At 52.6% G+C, this 19,427-nt stretch overlaps 9 protein-coding genes across 9 annotated transcripts; 4 read left to right on the top strand and 5 right to left on the bottom strand.

Annotated features, from left to right (window-relative positions):
* Window positions 1–657: 657 nt before the first annotated feature.
* Window positions 658–2,926, top strand: EJ05DRAFT_472207 (CTP synthase). The gene is made up of 6 exons (XM_033743138.1): window positions 658–731; window positions 793–825; window positions 955–995; window positions 1,047–1,108; window positions 1,169–1,640; window positions 1,691–2,926. The coding sequence occupies exons 1-6, from the start codon at window positions 707–709 to the stop codon at window positions 2,795–2,797; spliced, it is 1,740 nt and encodes a 579-aa protein (XP_033605743.1). The 5' UTR covers window positions 658–706; the 3' UTR covers window positions 2,798–2,926.
* Window positions 2,927–3,514: 588 nt separating this feature from the next.
* EJ05DRAFT_534661 (uncharacterized protein) lies at window positions 3,515–5,999 on the bottom strand. The gene is made up of 3 exons (XM_033749198.1): window positions 5,586–5,999; window positions 4,366–5,429; window positions 3,515–4,297 (listed from the first exon to the last, which is right to left on the bottom strand). The coding sequence occupies exons 1-3, from the start codon at window positions 5,633–5,635 to the stop codon at window positions 3,672–3,674; spliced, it is 1,740 nt and encodes a 579-aa protein (XP_033605742.1). The 5' UTR covers window positions 5,636–5,999; the 3' UTR covers window positions 3,515–3,671.
* Window positions 6,000–7,111: 1,112 nt separating this feature from the next.
* Window positions 7,112–7,723, top strand: EJ05DRAFT_33070 (uncharacterized protein). Its single transcript, XM_033740847.1, has one exon. The coding sequence runs from the start codon at window positions 7,208–7,210 to the stop codon at window positions 7,622–7,624; it is 417 nt and encodes a 138-aa protein (XP_033605741.1). The 5' UTR covers window positions 7,112–7,207; the 3' UTR covers window positions 7,625–7,723.
* On the bottom strand, window positions 7,696–9,085 carry EJ05DRAFT_472204 (S-adenosyl-L-methionine-dependent methyltransferase). The gene has a single exon (XM_033743137.1). The coding sequence runs from the start codon at window positions 8,761–8,763 to the stop codon at window positions 7,867–7,869; it is 897 nt and encodes a 298-aa protein (XP_033605740.1). The 5' UTR covers window positions 8,764–9,085; the 3' UTR covers window positions 7,696–7,866.
* A 2,049-nt stretch (window positions 9,086–11,134) lies between these two features.
* On the bottom strand, window positions 11,135–13,414 carry EJ05DRAFT_33023 (uncharacterized protein). Its single transcript, XM_033740843.1, has 3 exons — window positions 12,284–13,414; window positions 11,522–12,222; window positions 11,135–11,452 (listed from the first exon to the last, which is right to left on the bottom strand). The coding sequence occupies exons 1-3, from the start codon at window positions 13,285–13,287 to the stop codon at window positions 11,145–11,147; spliced, it is 2,013 nt and encodes a 670-aa protein (XP_033605739.1). The 5' UTR covers window positions 13,288–13,414; the 3' UTR covers window positions 11,135–11,144.
* On the top strand, window positions 13,383–13,766 carry EJ05DRAFT_496113 (uncharacterized protein; the record flags this gene model as incomplete). Its single annotated transcript, XM_033746341.1, has 1 exon — window positions 13,383–13,766. One exon carries the CDS (start codon window positions 13,383–13,385, stop codon window positions 13,764–13,766), a length of 384 nt encoding a protein of 127 aa, XP_033605738.1.
* A 453-nt stretch (window positions 13,767–14,219) lies between these two features.
* EJ05DRAFT_32972 (uncharacterized protein) lies at window positions 14,220–15,679 on the top strand. Its single transcript, XM_033740837.1, has 4 exons — window positions 14,220–14,437; window positions 14,490–14,743; window positions 14,795–14,829; window positions 14,881–15,679. The coding sequence occupies exons 2-4, from the start codon at window positions 14,702–14,704 to the stop codon at window positions 15,485–15,487; spliced, it is 684 nt and encodes a 227-aa protein (XP_033605737.1). The 5' UTR covers window positions 14,220–14,437; window positions 14,490–14,701; the 3' UTR covers window positions 15,488–15,679.
* A 219-nt stretch (window positions 15,680–15,898) lies between these two features.
* On the bottom strand, window positions 15,899–16,584 carry EJ05DRAFT_496111 (uncharacterized protein; the record flags this gene model as incomplete). Its single annotated transcript, XM_033746340.1, has 4 exons — window positions 15,899–16,032; window positions 16,092–16,156; window positions 16,212–16,342; window positions 16,522–16,584. The coding sequence occupies 4 exons, from the start codon at window positions 16,582–16,584 to the stop codon at window positions 15,899–15,901; spliced, it is 393 nt and encodes a 130-aa protein (XP_033605736.1).
* A 321-nt stretch (window positions 16,585–16,905) lies between these two features.
* Window positions 16,906–17,423, bottom strand: EJ05DRAFT_496110 (uncharacterized protein; the record flags this gene model as incomplete). Its single annotated transcript, XM_033746339.1, has 2 exons — window positions 16,906–17,238; window positions 17,286–17,423. The coding sequence occupies 2 exons, from the start codon at window positions 17,421–17,423 to the stop codon at window positions 16,906–16,908; spliced, it is 471 nt and encodes a 156-aa protein (XP_033605735.1).
* Window positions 17,424–19,427: the final 2,004 nt, after the last annotated feature.

Below are 19,427 nucleotides of genomic sequence, written 5' to 3'. Positions count from 1 at the left end.
CCAGACGTTGCCGTATCACAGCGATCATCGCCCGGGGGGTTTGCCGTGACACGCTGTGTTACGCCGCTACCGCTTCCAGAACAAGCTGCATCTGCAAGGTTACCAGGACCATGGACAAGGCTAGCTGCTGAGGCATCTGTTGGATCAAAGCCTCACTCACGTGGGATGCGGCTGTGCGACGTATCGTTTGACTGCTGTCTTAAGGGCCGGCCGAGATGGACCAGACGGAGCGTACGAGTACGGTGGTGTTGAATAGTAGCATGACCGGGGACTGGGACGTGACACAGTGTTTTTGAAGGAGATGATCTTCCACATACATACATACATACATCTAGATTAGTGTCATGAGACGACATGAATCGATTGCTGTGTGGCTGTATACATGACTTACTATGAAATCCAGTGCAAAACCGCCCAGATATGATATACTGGCATCGTTGTTAATGTCAGGCGCAACACAGGCCGTGAAGCAGAAGAGTAACAATGTGTATACAGATATCAAACACACAAAATTGACATGTGATTGATTGGACAGGGCTGAAGCCTGAGCGCCACACCCGTAAACGCGAAACCTCGTTAGCGCGTCACGAGCCCCACATCGAAAGTGGCTTGTCAAAAATCCTTGAAGCTCCGGCTTTTTTGGACTTCTCTCTTTCCCTCTGGCTGACGCCAGAATCGGCATATATACTCGTTGATACGCCCCAAGATGAAGTACGTTTTGGTCTCTGGAGGTACGTGTTTCTTTGCTATGCATGTCCAAGTGCGGTGAAGAAAGCTGACTGTGGCTCGTAGGTGTGATCAGTGGGGTGGGAAAGGGCATCATAGGTACGCGTGCTATATTCGCGACACCATGCACATGCACCTCGCTTCCATACACCGCTTCCATACGCAGCACTCGACATGGAGAAGACTTCATTCTTGTCCAGGCTGAAGGCTAACCTGAACGCGTCACAGCCTCGTCGACAGGCCTGCTGCTGAAGACCATTGGGCTCAAGATATGTCTGCCGATCCACTCATGAACTGGGCGAAGCTGATGAAACATGCACGTCTCGTCAATCAAGGTGGACCCTTACCTCAATGTCGACGCCGGTACCATGAACCCTAAAGAGTGAGCAATTACATGAAAGGCTCGATTGAAGCTTATAAGCCCATACTCATACAAGCGCAGACATGGCGAAGTCTTCGTTCTGGACGACGGCGGCGAAGTCGACCTCGATCTCGGCAACTATGAGCGCTATCTCAATATCACCCTGACTCGCGAGAACAACATCACCACCGGCAAGATATACAAGCATGTCATTGAGCGGGAACGAAGGGGTGACTATCTCGGCAAGACCGTACAGGTGGTTCCGCACATCACAGATGCAATCCAAGACTGGATAGAAAGAGTTGCGCGGATCCCTGTTGATGATACGGGCGAGGAGCCGGATGTCTGTATCATCGAGCTTGGTGGAACTGTTGGCGATATCGAGAGCATGCCTTTTGTCGAGGCGATGACCCAGCTGCGGCGGAGAGCTGGCAAGAACAACTTCTTGCAGATCTTCGTCTCATACGTGCCTAGCATTCATGGGGAGCAGAAGACGAAACCTACGCAGCAAGCAATCAAGGCCGTGCGAAGTGCTGGTCTCATTCCGGACCTGGTAGGTTGCTTATATTTGACTTTGACGTCCTGACGCTGACCTCTAGGTAGATTGCGTGCCGTAGCGAAGTCGGTCTGGAACAAGCTGCCATCGAGAAGATTGCTCGCTTCTGCCAAGTTGAAAACGAGCAGATCGTCGTCGTTCGCGACATGCCCACAATCTACCAAGTCCCCGTTCTTCTCGAGAAGCAGGGTCTCCTGCCCCTGATCCGCGACATCCTCCGCACCGACGAGATCAAAGTCTCGCCAACACTCGAGCAGAAGGGTGCCGGTATCTGGAAACAGTGGCGTACCCTCGTTGCCGCCCCTGACCAGTTCCTAGACCAAGTCAACATTGCCTTGGTTGGCAAATACATTGAGCTCCACGACTCGTACCTCTCGGTCATCAAGTCTCTCGAGCATTCGGCCATGCGCTGCAAACGCAAGCTGAACCTGATCTGGGTCGACTCAGAACACCTCGAGGCACCAACGCGCGACCACGACCCGGCGGCGTTCCACAAAGCCTGGCACTCCGTGTGCACAGCCAACGGCATCCTCGTCCCCGGCGGCTTCGGGCTCCGCGGCACGGAAGGCATGATCGCAGCCGCGAAATGGGCGCGCGAGAACAAAACACCGTATCTCGGCATCTGCCTCGGCATGCAAATCGCCGTCATCGAATTCGCGCGCAACATGGGCGGCATCGCCGGCGCGACCAGCGAGGAATTCGACGCCGCCGCAACAAACAAGGTCATCATGTACATGCCCGAGATCGACAAGGCCAGCATGGGCGCCACCATGCGCCTCGGCCTCAAGCCCACCCTCTTCCAGCCCGGCAGCGAATGGAGCAAGCTGCGCGCCCTCTACGCCAACAAGCCCGCCGTGCTCGAGCGCCACAGGCACAGATACGAGGTCAACCCAGCGTTTATCGCGCCCCTCGAGGCCGCTGGCCTCAGCTTCATCGGCAAGGACGACAAAGGCGAGCGCATGGAGATTGTCGAGCTGTCCGACCACCCGTACTTTGTCGGCGTGCAGTTTCACCCCGAGTACCTGAGCCGTGTCCTGGAGCCGAGCAGGCCGTATCTCGGCTTTGTGGCTGCTAGTTCGGGCTGTCTGGAGGAGGTTACCAGGGGTGTTGCTGCCGTGGCGGCTGATAGCGAGGCACCTGCCGAGGGCGGTTAATGGCGAGGCAACTGCCGAGGGCAATTTCTGAGCATGGTGCTGGGCTGGATTGCTTGGCTGGGTTGGCTTGGGGTCGCTGGCTTGACATGTGTTGACTTGAGTTTGGTCTTTGCCGGAAAAAGAGGGGCAAAGGGGGAGGGGGGGGAAAGAGTGAAAAGGGGGGGAACAATGGGAAAAAGAGAGATAAAAGGCAGCAAGCGTAGAAGTGTGTACGTACGTGTAGACGTGCAGACATGTAAATATGTGTTGTCGGGCAGTTTGTCGATGGACTAAGAATATGGCATAGAGATATATATATATGGATAGATAGAGATGAGATGGGATGGAATGGAGAGGGACAGAATCCCTCCTTTTCTCCCTTTTCTCTCTTTGCTCCCTTGTTCCTTCTCTGTTCTGAACGACTGGCTGTATATATAGATACATAGGTACGTCGCATACATGAGCGTGGCAGATGTGTGCTACATACATATATATGCCATATGTATATATATATATATACATGCTATATACGATATGCTATATACCATACTCATACTCACAACACCCCTGAAGAGGTGCACTATAAACTGAGTCTCACAAACTTCTACTGATCAGACCAGGCCAGGCCGTAGACATGGCGAGGGTACGTGCAGGATGGAGGGCGGGTCATCACGTAATGACCGAATAACACAATTTCGTTCAGATATAATTCCAAAAAAAAGTATAGCCAAGACAAGTGGCTGAGCCAGACAAGGCATGTATTTCAACAAGGGGGGGGTATATACAAGCACACCTGCGCCCATCCCAAGAACGCCCGATTTTTGTTTTTCCATATATATACACATACACCAAAGGGAGACCGTGCATCCACGACTGACTTCCCCCCAGTCATGAATTACTCGGACACAGTAATGATCTTCATACTGTTTGTGCGCCAGACATGGCCATCTGGGCCGTCGTCCTCGCGTGTTGGTGTCAGACTGGACAGGTGGGACATTTTAGTGACAGGACTCCGCGGACTCGTCGGGCTGGCGGTCATGCTCCTCCTGATGATGCTGAGTCGCGGCGCTTCTTTGGAGAAGCGGGCTTGTTTGGCGCTCGCGTACGTGACAGGCTCCAGTGCTGGGTCGGGCGAATAGGACCTGTCGTGCAGCGATGCGGACGTGTTGAAAGATGAGAATGTGGAGGCTGAGAGAGACTGGCGGTGCCGTGGGGAGAGGTGGTCGGGCGAGGGAGGGCGGTTTGCGTGTACAGATAGTCTGTTTGGCGCGGAAGAGCCTTTAATCGTAGTGTCGTCTTCGTCGTCGTCGGGTGAGAGTGGGGGAGTGAGTTCTAGCGGGAAGAAGGGATCGAATGGCGACAGCGACGCTATGCTCAGTGTTTCGAGGCAAGGGGCGGTGGAGGGAGCACGGGGGATATCGCGAACGGTGTTGTCACTGTAGTGACTGGTTGCGCTTTCCGTGCTGTCGTCGCGGGAATGACAGGTCATGTGACCATTCGGAGAGGAAGTACGTCGCATGTCTTCAGAAGATGTCAGTCGAGCTCAATTTAAAAGTAGCTACGAAATATATGGAATCATGAGTTCATACTTGAGTAGATATAGCTGTCTATGATTTGAGACTCTACACGCCGCCTTGGCGTGCGATCGTCAGTTTGTTGAGTGTTCTCTGAGTCGTGTTGTTGGGGTTGGGGTTGTGGCGGTGTATGAGAAAATGATTCGTTCTGAAAGGAGAGAGGCCTCAAAGTGGACGAGGGTGTGGGCTTGGATGGAGATTGTTCCTTGACGGATCTCTTCTCTACGGCCGACTCCAGGTCGAATTGGAAGCTTTTCGGGGTCCGCGGAGTGGTTGGTCTTCGATATCCGTCGACCTTGGGAAAAAGAGATAAACCGGGTGCAGCGCTGCGTGGTGTAGAGGGCCGCGATGTCCGCGATTCCTCGACAGACGTCGCGGCCGTGGTAGCACTGGTTGACTGTTGTGTTGTCGAGTCATCAATGGTAGGAGCGATAGTGTTTGCAGGGACGGCATGGTTGATTCTGCCATTGAGCTCGGCATCTGAAGGCTGTAGCCTCTCGCGCCCGCGGCTACTCGAAGAATCCGACGTATGGTCAGATTTAGTGGACTTGATGGAGGCTCGAGAGCGCAATTCTGTCCTCGTGCTTGGCCTCGAGGTCGGGATTACAGGCCCGTTGCCAAAGATCTCTTCGCTAGTGGGGAGGTACCAGCTTTTCGGAACGGAGGCATCCTGCTGCGAACGGAACCACATGGTCGGAGTACCCGATCGTGAACCGTTGGCGGTGGATGGTCGCGGTGGATTGGGCGATTCATCTCGTTTGCGCGGAGCCGGCTGCAGTTTGAACGAGAGTTGTGACTTGCTCCCTGGCGAAGCAGCACGTCTGGCGTGTGGTGGACGTCGCGGAGGCGAGTCCATGACGTAGGAAAGCTGAGAAAGACCCGGTGATAGGGGGGTCTCTTCTTGAGTGATCTGTGGTTTTGACTGGGCGATGCCTCCAGTGTAGCCTGCCTCGAGTGCTCTTATCCCGAACAGATCACCCTCCGACCTCAAAGCCGGAGCGGGAGCGGGAGTGGACTCGTTGGCATCGTGTTGGAGACCGGACCTCGTTCTCCGGTTACTACACGACATCAGTGTCTGCCTGCTTGAGTGTCAGTCGGCAATGAAACCGTCGTCGGAGCCAGAGCATCCTTCCCCCGCCGGTACCAGCAGCGACGGCGAGTAAGGCAACGAAGATTACTCTGCCGGGCTGTGAGTAGGACGAAGTGGAAGTCTGCTGCCTGGCAGCAGCACTCACGCATATTTCCAAGCGCTGCCCCAAGAGTCGAGCGGTGACGGTTGAGGCATTCAGTCTGGGGAAAGGGTATATAGAAATCGAAAAGGGAAACGAAAAACGCCGTGGCCGGTAAGATGCAATGCAAGAAGAGTAAGGAAAGTCGACGGGCTCTAGGTCAAGGCAGCATTAAAGGATGGAGAAGATGCTTCACGCTCGAGACTGGACCAGAGGGAGAAGACAAAGAGTGAACGACGGAGTGAAAGTGAGAGGAAGGGTGGTAAGGAAGGATGTTAAGACCGAAGATAGAAGGGACGAACGACCACAAGTGCAAGACAGGGGGGGACATGAATGGATGGATGGAGAAGGAGGCATAATTGTATTAATACCACCAACAACCACCACGCAAGGTAGGCGCGACCGACTAGAAGAAGTATAATAGTAAATAGTGCAGGCGCCAGGCATTGAAGATCGCTGGAACGGGAAAGGACGAAGTAAAGCGGGTAGATGCCAGACTTGACACTACCCACCCAATACTGCAGGTGGGGCAGCGATTAATGCACAACCAGACCCAGCACTTGGTCATCTTGGTACTTGTATCCACCGCCGGTATCCATAAATACATACGCGACCCAGACTGTCTGACTGTGATGTACTGCGAGGGAGGGAGGGAGTATATGCCTATATCTCTTTGTCCCTTTTCACAAGCCAACAGACTGACTGACTGACAGCTAGTAGTGGTATTGACAGAGATATGAATGGAATAGGAACACGCTACTTGTATATATTAACAAGCGAGCCGCGTACCTGCCGATCATTTTGGGCGTCAACAAGCCCTGTTGCCCTTGCCGGATTGGGGAGGGGCGATTGGTCACAAACACTCGCCAGTTGTGTTCCAGGTTGCCGCCGGATAAGGCGTTTACAGTGCGTGCAGGCTGCGGTCTGCAGTCTGACATATACGCCACTCAGTCTGCAGTCTGCGCTGACGTAACAGCTGCAGTTCCCCCTCTTATCGGGAGCAGGGAGCGCTTGTTGGCTTGTTGCAGCCTCAGGCCCAAATCATCCTTATCCTGACTCTCGCTTCTCGTTCTCGTTCCTAACCTTAATTAACCCCTTAACCTTTCGGTAGCTTATTGCATTATCGATTCAGATGCTTATATGTGTATGTGTAGGTTGTCGTGGCGTTGCGACAGTGCAGTCGTCCATACCGTGTCTCTATCTATTTCTATAATCTATATATATATGTACATCTCCCATCGTGGACTCCGTGTGCCATGTTGACATCAAGGTTTGTGCCACGTCCATCCACATCCACATCTACACCCACCTCTCTGTCGTCTGTCAATCGTCTGTCTGGCTTGAAAGAAAAGACTGCTGCCGGCGCATCCTGCCGGTCCTGCCACCCCGCCTGTCTAACCATCCATGAACGAAGGGGCTGGGCCATGCTCCATCAGACGTTTGTTTGGGCGACGTCGTGCCGGCAACTTTATGCTGTACACACGCATGGATCCATTTACACATTACACATTACACATTACACATTACACATTACACATTACACATTACACATTACACATTACACATTACACATTACACATTACACGTGCGAGTCCGTGCAGTTGGGGGGGAGAGGCGGCAGAATCGAGATGCCCAGAGCCGCAAAAACCCACAGGGCCAGACCAGACCAGGACCGGCACTTTTTCAATAGCTTCAACACTTCGCTTCTTCTTCGCTTCCTCGCCTCCTTTTTTAGTCCACCGCCATCTCCATTTCATCGTGTTCCTTTTTGTTCTTCAATAGCTGCAATGCCTCATTCATTTCGTCTCTTGGTTTCGGTCTCTCGTTGTGCTGCATCACCCTTTGTCGCCAGCTGTGTGTGTACTCTCGGCCTCATTTATATCCACGTCATGCCACCGCCGAGTACTACTACTACTGCCGTGTTAATAGCCCCGGCGAATACGCCGATTTGCATGGAATATTCCATTCTTCCATTTCTCCCGTCCGCTAGCGAGCACATGGCTGTCTCCACTCTCCATCTCATATTTCCGAAATTACGTCGTTAGCCAGTCTTTGTGTATGACTTCCCCCTTGGAACTCAGGCTTCATCACGTGAATCTGCGTCTCGAAGACTAGAGGGATGTCCAATATGGCTGCCAACTCTGCAACACCGTCTATGGACTGAAGAACCGATGGATTGATTGTTGAACTGTAGTCCAGAAAGGCCATGACGCCCATCACTCCCCACTCTCCATGCAACGCCCAAACTCTCAAGCTACATACATACAACACACCACCCACTTGACCTTCACTTGTGTGCTACCAAGATGGAGAAATGCCCACACATCTGCTCATACCTCTCCCAATACTCCTCCGACGCCCGCCGCCGATCCTCCTCCTCCAGCACAAGCTGCCTCCACTCAAACCTCCCCGTCATCCCCGCCCGCCGCGCCGCAACCTCGTGAATCTCCTTGCGCAGATGATACCACTCAAACACAAACGGCCGCGTGCCATGGCCCCTCATCCGCCCCAGATACCCTTCCCCGTTGGCAAGTTTGTGCGGATGCTCCCACGTTGCGCCGAAATAGCCGGGGTGCTCGGCGTTGAACCGCGCCTTGCGTGCCACTAGGCCGTCCAGATCGTCCGCCGCCCGTGGCACAGTGCCGATGAACACCCCGCCGTCCTTCAGGTTGGTGACGATGGATCGCCACATCTTTGCCATCTCGACCGTGTCTTCGGCGTAGTTGAGCAGCCAGGTGCCGACGACGATGTCGAACTGTCCTTTGCCCTCGCCCTCGCCCGCGCCCTCTTCCCCAGCATGCCCAATCTCATTTCCCTCCCAGTCCAGCCTTCCTAACCCCTTTGCGTCGCCTACCACATACCTCAGTCTCCCACCATTATCACCGTCATCATCATCACCACCTCCTCCTCCACCTCCCTGCCCCCGCCCATCCGCCCGCGCAGCCTCAATCATCCCAACACTAATATCCACACCAAGCACATACCGCGCACCCCACTCCACCAGACTGCGCGAGATAAACCCCGTCCCGCACGCGAGGTCGAGCACCGCAGCAGACGGATTCGCGTCTAGATACGGCTGCACGGCGGCGCGCACGTTGGCGCGCTCGTAGAAGGAGAAGGGCAGGACTTTGATGTCGTTGTATTTGTCGCCGATGGTGTCGTACTGGGTTGAGGCGAAGGCCATTGTTGTGTTGGTGTTTGTGGTGGTGGTGGTGAGGATTTGGGGGGTTGGGTCGTGGGTTGTGGTAGTTTGTGATGGTATGGAGGGTTTTTTTTATAGGAGTTCTGGTGTGACGTAATGTTGTGCGGGTTTGCGGAGGTAGGATACTAGGTGGTGGTAGGGTAGGTAGCAAGCAAGCAGCCGACGCGACAATCCAGGTTCAAGCCAGCCTAAGATCAATCGAAATCGCTCTTCACAAAATTCCACACGTCCAACATCCACGACCACAACGGGGAGAGAGAGAGAGGGAGAGAGAGGGAAAGCAAGGCAAAGCAAGGCGGGGGGCGAAGGGGGGGGAGATGGATGTAGCCAAGGTGCTATATATATATCTATATACACAAACCGACCGACCGACCGCCCGACCGCCGCGACCGACCGACGTGACCACGAACTCCTGGGGAAACACGAAAGAAAGAGACAAAACCACACAAACACACAATACTAAACCCGGTTCTTTTGTCATATGCATCAAACGAGAAACGAGAAACGAGGGAAAACCGAGGACAAACAGTCTTATTTTCCCGCATCATCCCCCGGCTAGTGTCTGGGGTTTTCTGGTGCCTCGGCCGAGATGGCAGAGCTAGATTGTCTCCTTTTGCTCGGCCGAGAGGGGCTTACTTAAGCGTGAGCCTACTGTATTCAAGGTTAGTACCACCCCCAGTGGACAGGATGGTAACCTGGAAGTATTAAGGTTGACCCTGGTTTTTGGGTTTGTTTATTTTGTCCATATGCCGCTTTTGTCGGGCTTTCTTCTTGACTTATCCTTGATTACTACCACTACTCTGTGGCGGAAGTGCTCCCTTTCTTGCGCGCGATTATGCTATTATCATTGTCTATGATTCATTTCTGACAGCGCAGTGCTGATTGATCTAACCTGGTCAGTTGGGTAGGGATTGAGGTATTACTAATGTGAATTTACTACTGTCTGACTGCCCAGGTCAATTCCCAGGGTTCCGTCAAGGTAGTTCGGGACTAGCCGTCTAAAGGCTCTTCTCCCCGTCTATTATGCCTGCTGTTCCGCCCGGGGAGTGATCTATCATCTACAGTATCATCTTGTCAGTCATCTCATCTCATCTCAGACCCAGACAAATACAACATACTATGAAATACCACCATTCTCTCCGTTCCCGTATACATCCCCATCATCCCCATCATCCAACATCCAACATCCACAATTCCACATCAATCTTCTCTACAACCCCAACATCTCCATCCACCGCAGCGCCATGCCATATCCAGAACCACAACCAGCACATACATCCTAACCTTTCCGCGGAGAAAGCCCACGTTTCATCTGCATCCTGACACAAAACGCAAAACATGGGCCGCGCGCGAAGTATAACTTAGAATGCCCCCTTCCCCCCCGCACGCCCAGCCCATGCAATGCAATGCAATGCATGCACGCAACTGTTAACTCCGATATAGCCGCTCACATGAGATCCATGCATGCATGCATGCCATACTGCAGGTGGATTATGTACTTTACTACCAGTAGGTGAGGTGAGGTGACACTCAGGCTGGTGTGATGTGAGTTGTGATACGTCACTTTCCTGCCTATTGTCTCTTCTGTCTTTCTTTCCTATTGAAGGTTTGTGGGGCTTCACTGGATGTTTTGGGCTTGACTGATGTACTGGGTTGTTGGTTGGTGTTTGTGGATGTGTATATTATGCTATGCATGGTAATTAGGGAAGTGTTTGCAAACAGGGCAAGAAAGGCGTGCGAGGTCGTATGTATAGATATAGACTACTTGGTATGGTATGATACGGCGCGACTCGTCCTGCTTCCTGCGCCGCAAGGCTGCATGGCGTTTCTCATACTGACTCACACTCACACATGCTGACGCACTCTCTCATACACCCTCTCTTCATCTCATTATTCTTCATGCGAGCCAGATACGCATAAGCAGTTGCGAATATCCAGTGCCTCACAACGATAAGGCGACAAGAACATACCTTCGACACGCAACTGATCCGACACATCAGATATACGCCCACAGACATCTGACACTCCATGCAAAACAAGCCGTGACCTGGAGCCCTCCACTGCGCACTCAGGGCGCCTGAAGACGACAGGGCTGGAACGAGTGGTCAGACAGATCGCCGGTTGGGATCGTGCATGGTTTCAGATCCGGCGATCGACATGATTTTGCCCTGCAGAGTTCGTCCGGTCGACGAGCCCGATGGAATTCGACGGCTGGCATCCGAGGTGGCGTGGCGCATGGATATATTCACACGCTCAACACGCCACAGTCCACAATCGCTCTGCAATCCGGACGATTCATGCACACGCATGGTCTTGGAGAGAAGCAGCCAATCTCTCGGATGATAGGCACCCGTCCAAGACAATCAATCCCAGCGCGCCGCGAACCAGTCCAGCCCGTCGATCTTCCTGCACTCGGCCTCTGCGGCATCGATGAAGCCCCCAGGCCCGGAGATATAGACCCAGGTGCTGCGTTCGTGCGTCGTAGATGGCGTGAGCGACTTCCGAATCTCCTTGCGGATCGACCGTGGCTTCTCCGGAACGGCGCTCGGGTCGGGTGCGGATGCGGATGCGGATGCGTTGCACACGTCGTGAAGAGTGCGCGCGATATCCAGTCGAGGCCGTCCGGTGCCTGTCTGGTGTGCCTCGATGGAGAGTCCGGGGCATTTGAGATCTAAAAAAAAAAAAAACCAATTTGTCAATTCCGCTCGTTTGTGTTTTCGCGGCTCGGATGCGGGCTTACCTGAGAACATGGGCATGTCGACGTAGTCGGCCTCTCGCACACTCCATGCTATCTTGCATGTCCTCCATTTCGGCGCTATGGGGGCTTGGGCGCCCATCGCACATGTATCGCTCGACTCTTTGCTTCCGCTGGGAATTGCTTGTCCTCCGACGGCGCAGTTTGATTGCGACGGGCCGTCCCATTCGGCTTTGAAGGCTGCGGCGATTGCGAGTGCGCCGCTGAGACCGGTGCCCGCAACGAGACATAGCACTGCAGTGTATCTGCTCGGCGTAGCCATTGTGAAATACGGGCCTTCGAGGCGCAGGTTCAATGGAGTGGTGCTCGACACTGAAGATCGTCGGGTTGGGTCTCTGGACTGAGACGCTGGGTTCGAGCGCTCTACGTCTCCACCATTCGCTGCCTCGCCATCATTGGCGGTAAGCGATGCGAGCTTTGCTGTCCACTGCGGATAGCTGTGTCTTTTCGCTGACCCCGGTGTCAGCGTCTCCAGCGGTGCCGAGACGCTCTTGCGGAAGAGAAACTGTATGCTCAGCGAGGACTCGCCTTCGTGTACGATCCGCTCCTGCGAGGCGAGATGCGTGATTGTCGTGAAGGGATGCAGTTCGCGGATCGACGAGTCGGAGTGGTGGACGTAGAAATGTGCGAGCGGGGAGTGGCACGCACACCCTGTGAGCCGTTTCCGTGAGAGTGGGAGCGTGAGGCTACACGATACGCATCGTTAGAAACGACTCAGCATGTGAGCAAGTGACTAGTGGTACTTACCGATACCAACCTCGCCCAAGATGCTCCAGTCTGCTATCTATCTTCCCACTCAGATCGTACAGTCTCATCCCCCAGTCCAAGAGCCACATTGACAGCCCTGGTATCGTGCAGTAGAACATTGTGCTTGCGTGGAGGCAGATGACAATGACGGCCGGGATGCTGAGCAGATGGGTAAAGTAGAAGAGATTGAAATGCTTGCGGCGTATGGGTGGAAAGCTCGTGCAGAAAATCATGATCATTATGATCCCGGAGATGCAGCCTGTAAAGATCAAAGATGCCTTCCAGATCCCCAGTGATGAGGAGTTACCAGGCCACACTTCGTTGAACACGTAGGTTGGATTCAAGACCGGGAAGACTGGCTTGATCCGCAGTCGGTGCTGGTTGAAGATGCCGACCCAGACTGCGTACAGTATTCCGTGTGTCATGACCAGGCCAAACAGCGTGTACGCTTGGATCATGTGAAAGGTGAAGGTCGTCGTCGGTGAGAGCTTGAAGAACGATCCGAGCGCCGAGTTTCTTGATACAGGCAGGAGGACCATGCCCATGGTCACATCGGCAAGATGTCCAGTCAATGCAACGGCTGCCACAACATTGTTGCCCGGTAAACCCTCGCCGCGGTCTTGAAAGTAGTCCCGGAGTCTGATCCACCACACTCCGATGAGTATTCCATAGAGTCCAAGCACCCATAGCACGATGAGTATCCCACTGATGCGTACCTGTTTACCGAGAATTGGGACCTGGAATCCGAGTTGCGTGCGAAGGAATCCATGGACCGCCGGTCTGAAGGCGCGAAATGCCAAAACAGCGACCGAAAGAGAAACCCAGGCATACCAAACGACGACATGAAGCCGGGCTTGGAAGGGAAACAGTGTCTCTCCGCACGTTCCGGCGTAGCAGTGGTGATTTGATCTGTACGTGAGACCCAGACTGAGTGCGAATGTAGCGACGAGACACCCGACCAACGGCCAAAGGCACGTCCTGGGAGTGATCCTCTTGAGCCTCATCCTAGGCGACTTCTAGGATGTAGCAGTGCGAAGGCCATCTCTGAAAAAACAGGACGTCAGCTTCTCGCGAGTATATCAACAGCGCGGCATGCACCATGGTGTTTGGGTTGATGCCGCTAGTGTCCGCCCGTTGTGCATGCCGGGTGGTGGGCGATCCGGAAAGAGGTAACCTAATCGAGACGCTGAGTGCAGCTCTCGACCAATGGAGATGGCACTTGCTGGAATACGGTCCGAAAGAGTTGACGGTGTTGCTAGATGTCCGGATGGCTACAAGGCCGTGGCATGCAGGATCTGAGGATTGTGGCCTCTGCAACGGGTATCTGCTTCTCCGTTTCAAGGACCTGCAGGTCTGCCTGCTGGCGACTAGGAGAAACATGTATAAGTATATGTCATCCTTTGAGACACACGTCCTTCTCCCAAGCCTCATCAAAACAGCCAACTATCGACTATGGTTCGTTGTTAGATCGTCTCCATCATAATGGGCGGTGCATTGGCTACTAAAAAGAAAACATGCCCAATCCCGCAGCATACATTCGTCAGGACCAGGAAAGTATCAAATGCTCTGTGTGTTTTGCTCTTACAATAATTAAGACTATGTAGTCTCTCGATTGAGAGCTCCAGTCAACCAACTAACCAATAATAATCAAGACTATCTAGTCTCTTGTTGTCTGTTGATTGAACGGCGCAGTCCCTCTATGGCCTATTTTCATTGGCTAACCAGTCGACAGCCAATAATAAGCAAGACTATTTAGTCTCTGTTGTCTCTCTCGGGAACACCACCACTCGCTCCCTGGTACATATAAGTACATATCAAGTTCTCTCAGCTTACCATTACCTCGTTGGCGCACTGGAGCGTTCGTGATCTCACGATACAATGCATCCAAGGTATCCAACAGCGAGAGTGTGATGTCTGGGTACGAAATCTGGAAAACTCATACGGCATTTCTATGGCAGTCGCTTGGCTAGATAGCATTTCAGGAGGCCCATGTGGCACCAGCTCTACGCTGTACACGTAGGTTTAGAGTAACGAACTATTGCAGATGTAGAGGCAAGCATCGCACTGACGCCATACGAAGTATAATCTTCTCGCATCTGGCGATGTGTAGGCGAAGATGTGCAAATTGAATGCACACTCGGGTCATCCAAGAAAGTGTGTTCACAGCCTCACCATAAGAATGAACGAGGCTGACTAATTAGTGCAGTTGGGCTGAGCTAGCCTGAGGCAGACTAGCAGATCGCCCGTGATCAGTCATTCGCATTCCCCACGCGCTCAGGATTCCCATATTATTTATAATTCACGTGTACTTCGGTGCCTACTCCGTTAAGTCTCCGGGCTTCTCAGTGCAGTTCAACTCACTTGCATAGCACTTATACAGAGTTTCGAAGTGCTCACTCTCTCAAACACCCGCTCAACATGTCCCTCCACAGTTCAAAGATCCAAAAGATCGAGTCACTGGTACGTTTTCCAGCGCATGCACGTACTCACGCACTGACACAAACAACACAGACTGCCGGCGAAGCCAAATGGTTGAAACTTGAGAAGTCCACCTCACTTCACGAGTCCATCGGAATATGATTCTGATCTTCTCGTAGAATAACATACACCGATCCGGAGAACAAAGAACGAGTCTGGGAGTCCGCATCTCGTAGCACACGCGCAAAAGGTTCACTTATCGATGGCGTTGGTATTACAGCCATTTTCCAGCCGTCTTCTGAGGCGCTTCCCGATAGCGCTCACCCACTCGTCAAACAAGTCCAAGCATCCGGAAAACCGTGCATTCTACTCCAGAAGCAATTCCGGCCTCCGGTCGCCGCCGTATGCATCGAAGTCCCGGCTGGCTTGGTCGACGCGAACGAGTCTGCAGAAGAAGCAGCGGCGCGCGAACTCAAAGAGGAAACGGGTTACACTGGTGACATTGTCAGCGAAGGATTTGGTGTGAGTCCGGTCATGTGGAATGACCCTGGCTTCTGTACCACCAATCTGCAGATGGTGCATGTCACGATCGATCTAAGCAGGCCGGAGAACCAGAACCCAAAGCCGGAGCTGGAAGCGAATGAGTTCATCGAGTGCTTTGCAGTCCCACTCGCAGACCTATATGCCGAGTGTATAAAGCTGGCGAAGGAAGGATACGCGATAGATGCACGTGTGGGAACGATGGCTGAAGGTATCGAAATGGCAAAAAGATGGAACTTGAAGTGACTCGATAGGCCACTTTCAGTGAATCTAAAGGCTCATAGTGTGTGTCTCTCAAATCTGGGCAGCATGATGTGTATAGCCCAAAGCCATAGACGTCTAATATCACGAAAGCGTGGAAGAGATCAGACAGGAATTTGCGTTGTGGCTACGAGTATTACACTCAGTCAGCCATAGTAAGGCTTCATACGTGATGTAGTAGTATCTGAATTCTCTCCCTTATCTAGCTGATCTCCGACCAAAGCCACATTGCTAGACAAGGTGGATCGCCCAAGCTCATCCAGTCGTCTGGATTCTGCGCCGAGTGTGTCAGATCCCATCGACTATCGCAACTCCTCTTGAAAAGCTTTGTTGTCTCTATTGTGGTGGTCCTGTTGAGCAGCGTGTGTGATGATTCATTACTTCTATATCGTGTACTTATGTATCTTGTGCTTCTGTATCGTGTCCTTCTGTATCGTGTGCTTCTGTATCGTGTGCTTCTGTATCGTGTGCTTCTGTATCGTGTCCTTCTGTATCGTGTCCTTCTGTATCGTGTCCTTCTGTATCGTGTGCTCCGGTATCATGTAGCTCCATGATGTGTGCTTCTGTCTATCACAGCTCGGTTATGTACCGTCTACTGGTTCTTCTTCGGGCCCAAGTGACTCTAGAGGCGGGCCTTCAGGGACTGATGTCTCTCTGTGACAACGAAAAATCAGCTTGTGGAATACGTTCATGAGACAACATGACTTACTCGGTAGTTGATTCGGACAGCCTGCTGCCCAGATACGCTACGTGGTTATCTGTGTTGGGTGTTTGACCAAGCATATCTGCACTGACGACTAGGCCTGTACGATGAGGAGTGTGGATACAAAGGGGGAGTTGCTGGGAAACTGTCAAAGGTCGGGAATTGAATTCGAGAATCGATGCTCAGACTGTCGCCATCCGGCTGGACGACGCCCTTTATATAGTTCTCTCATCATTGACGACGCCCCTGGTAATGAATTGCTGTTAGCACAATCGTCCCATCTCGACAGACTCTGCTAAGGAGAGGCGCTGCATACTCGAGGTGCTACCGGATGGCAGTTGTACGACTGAGCCCCATGCCAGAGGAGGCGGTCGGACATTTTGGCTCAGCGACTCCAGGTTGCCTCGCGGGTCATGGACCGTGGCAAGGATGAGTATTGCACTGTCTCGTGCGCGGGTATGCAGGCGTCTCTGTAAAGAATAAAGTATCAATGTCGAGGACTTTTGACTGTTCGTGCGATGCATCTACTAAACGAGATTCACTGATTACCCTACCCCTGCTTGACATTTTTGGTGAAATCTGGTACTAGGCTACCGCCGATAAGTCTGCAAGTACGAAACAATCAATGATAGTTTTGACATAGAGCATGGGTCGTGCATACCCACACATTTGGCTCCCGATTACTCGATCGAGAGTACCTTCAGAATGCACGATGTGGATGAGGATATGGCTGATTTGCTCTCCAACCATCGTAGCTGATTTTTTTGGTGCCAATGGGTCCAGATCTTTCCTTCTGAGATTCGGTTGCCTTTTTGGGGGCTCTGGAGGGCCTCAGCGTGGCACTGCCATTTTCAAGGGCGTGGACTTCAACAATCCTGGCAGGCCAGTCTGCCCGCCAGGTTGACGTGCCACAAATATGTGTCCATTCATTCCTTGTTTTTGTCACAACCCCGTATACTTCCGAGGGTAACAGATTGTCGTCGTCATGAAAGTCATGGTCTAGACGGCCCGACACTGCCCCCTGGGAGAATTGCTACGTAGATAAGTGCTACCTAAGAAATCATAGTCGTCTGGACTGACCAAATCTGTTGAGTGTGCCCAAGACGTTGTGGTCAAAGGAGGCGCGATCCCAGGTATTGCTTTTGCAGAGCTGTGAGCATTTGGGACGGGAATCAGTAGAATCCCATTATGTGCCACTTGGATGTATCTTTTCCTCATAGGTGACCATCAGCAGACCCACATGTCGGGTCAGTGAACGCTTGAGGCGGCTTGACATTGATGTACAGACCTGGCATTAAACGATATGTTAACTGATGGACGTGCTGTGCCACCATCAGGGACGATGTATATGCACGAAGAATCCCTACATAGCAGTACTGATATAGTGCTAAACTGCAGAGAAGTCTCGTCAGCCAAGGAAGCTGCACATGCAGCTTGAGTGCACTGAATCCGGCGGAAGATTAGGCACCACATCGCCCTCCGTAGGCCGTGTCAGCTTTGCGGAGGCGGCATGTCGCCCCCGACACATGCTGAACGGGGCGTACCGTCTGATTATACATGGAGTATCATGGGATCCATGAATCTTGCAGCTGAAACTACGTACTAGAGATCGTGGAAATCCTACCGGCCGTAGGTATGATGATCTTGAATTGATGAGAAGAATCATATGTATCAACCTAGCAGATTATAGGCGTCTGTTGTCATACTATATCCAGTACCGCAACAACTCATCATCATAGAGCCTCTCACAAAAATTTATATACTGTGTACTGTGCCAGTAGGGTGGCCGTTAAGCTCGATGATAGTCACGATGTTGTGTGAGGTTGATAGAATCCAGGTGTCAATGACAAACAAGGTGTTGACAGGCCCTAGTAAGGGGTTCCTAGATGGGAAGGGAGCTCTTTGCTTCACGGTATGGGCAGGTAGTCTGTGCTTCTCTGGACTTAAAGCCACTGTTACTTATGTGCCAGCGATGTTGCCTGAGGGCTATCACGATTCATGAGCTCCACTGATCGACACTTGATAGACCTATCACACTTCGAGCACTACCGCTTATCACAAGACCTGAGGGCAAAGTGGGCTTGCGAGTCACGACGTATGGCAACCTGTCGCTAACACTTTTGATCCACAGACGTGCGGTATCTGCGAAATGAGTTTATGGGATGTGAGTAGGTACAAAAGCGAGGACGAAAATGGGGACATGGTCAAACCTGAGGATCAAGAGAACTGCCAAGGTATGAACAGGATTCATGCGGAGCCTCTCTTCGAGTGGTCAAGGAAGAAGTTTGCCTGAAAATACCGGGACTGCCCTGCCATACGTAAGGCTGCGCTTTCGTGAGGCCGCACACTGCACCTTCGTGCGTGAGTCGAATACTCCTCCGGCTTCACCTTTCTTGCCTTATGCAAGGCACCAGTCTTCGTTGTGCGGAGAGATAGGTCGCTGCAACTCGCCGTAGTGTGGATCAAGCTCCCGTCGAGATCCCAAACACGACCCATCCTGTGTGGCTATATTGTTGGTTCACATGTGCTTGTCCCACGTTCTAAGCATCCACATGCTGTGATGATGTGTCTCAGACATCTTGCCATTGACACAATCAATGATCGCAGACCTGTGAGACGTTGTGTGGCCGGCAAGGCTCCCGTGGCATGCTGTACGGCGAACTAGAACACGAAAACCCTACCGATCCTGCGACTTGACTATACGTAAGATCCTGTGTATTTGTGTTCCATCATAAGCTCCACACTCCATTGGCCTAACCAAGAGCCCGGTTTGGCGAAGTCCACGCTGAAATGCTCCCTGTACGGACCTCGTGTCCGTACCGAAATGATCTTTCCTCTCTGGTCTTCTAGAGCATAGAGTGCTGGAGACTGCTAGATTCTTCTAGCGGTATATAATGTTGCTTGCATGACAAGACAAGGAATGCTACCAAGGACGCCATGTCGTCAGCTGTCAACGCCTTTGCCAGACCTCCATCCTCGCTCATCAGAAAGATGGCTGACAAGGCTGTGCGATGTAACATGGTATACCCAGGACACGGTGCGGGAAGCTCGCCGCCGCCGCCTCGTGGAGCAGCAATGACCTAGCTGCAATGAGGGCGCAGCGTTAACATAGCCCGTAATCCCCGATTGCCCACAACGTCGACGGCGGGAAATCATTCGCCAACGTTCAAGATTCACCAGGGCCAAACATCCAGATTGGGTTGGGGGAAGATTCATATGCAT

This window comes from Pseudovirgaria hyperparasitica (genome assembly GCF_010093815.1).
Source record: "Pseudovirgaria hyperparasitica strain CBS 121739 unplaced genomic scaffold EJ05scaffold_1, whole genome shotgun sequence".
NCBI classification, from domain to species: domain Eukaryota; kingdom Fungi; phylum Ascomycota; class Dothideomycetes; order Acrospermales; family Acrospermaceae; genus Pseudovirgaria; species Pseudovirgaria hyperparasitica.
This window is presented reverse-complemented; position numbering and strand designations above follow the sequence as displayed.

Coding starts and splice junctions, on each gene's coding strand:
- EJ05DRAFT_534661 (XM_033749198.1), bottom strand. CDS start 5,635: ATGCCTCAACCGTCACCGCTCGACTCTTGGGGCAGCGCTTGGAAATAT. Junction 5,430..5,585: donor GGCAGCGCTTGGAAATATGC/GTGAGTGCTGCT, acceptor ACACTCAAGCAG/GCAGACACTGATGTCGTGTA. Junction 4,298..4,365: donor AGACAGCTATATCTACTCAA/GTATGAACTCAT, acceptor CATCTTCTGAAG/ACATGCGACGTACTTCCTCT.
- EJ05DRAFT_32972 (XM_033740837.1), top strand. CDS start 14,702: ATGTCCCTCCACAGTTCAAAGATCCAAAAGATCGAGTCACTG. Junction 14,744..14,794: donor TCCAAAAGATCGAGTCACTG/GTACGTTTTCCA, acceptor CAAACAACACAG/ACTGCCGGCGAAGCCAAATG. Junction 14,830..14,880: donor AAATGGTTGAAACTTGAGAA/GTCCACCTCACT, acceptor ATCTTCTCGTAG/AATAACATACACCGATCCGG.
- EJ05DRAFT_472204 (XM_033743137.1), bottom strand. CDS start 8,763: ATGGCCTTCGCCTCAACCCAGTACGACACCATCGGCGACAAATACAAC.
- EJ05DRAFT_33023 (XM_033740843.1), bottom strand. CDS start 13,287: ATGAGGCTCAAGAGGATCACTCCCAGGACGTGCCTTTGGCCGTTGGTC. Junction 12,223..12,283: donor CTTGGGCGAGGTTGGTATCG/GTAAGTACCACT, acceptor CGTATCGTGTAG/CCTCACGCTCCCACTCTCAC. Junction 11,453..11,521: donor CGACATGCCCATGTTCTCAG/GTAAGCCCGCAT, acceptor TTTTTTTTTTAG/ATCTCAAATGCCCCGGACTC.
- EJ05DRAFT_33070 (XM_033740847.1), top strand. CDS start 7,208: ATGCCCAGAGCCGCAAAAACCCACAGGGCCAGACCAGACCAGGACCGG.
- EJ05DRAFT_472207 (XM_033743138.1), top strand. CDS start 707: ATGAAGTACGTTTTGGTCTCTGGAG. Junction 826..954: donor GGTGGGAAAGGGCATCATAG/GTACGCGTGCTA, acceptor AACGCGTCACAG/CCTCGTCGACAGGCCTGCTG. Junction 1,109..1,168: donor GGTACCATGAACCCTAAAGA/GTGAGCAATTAC, acceptor ATACAAGCGCAG/ACATGGCGAAGTCTTCGTTC.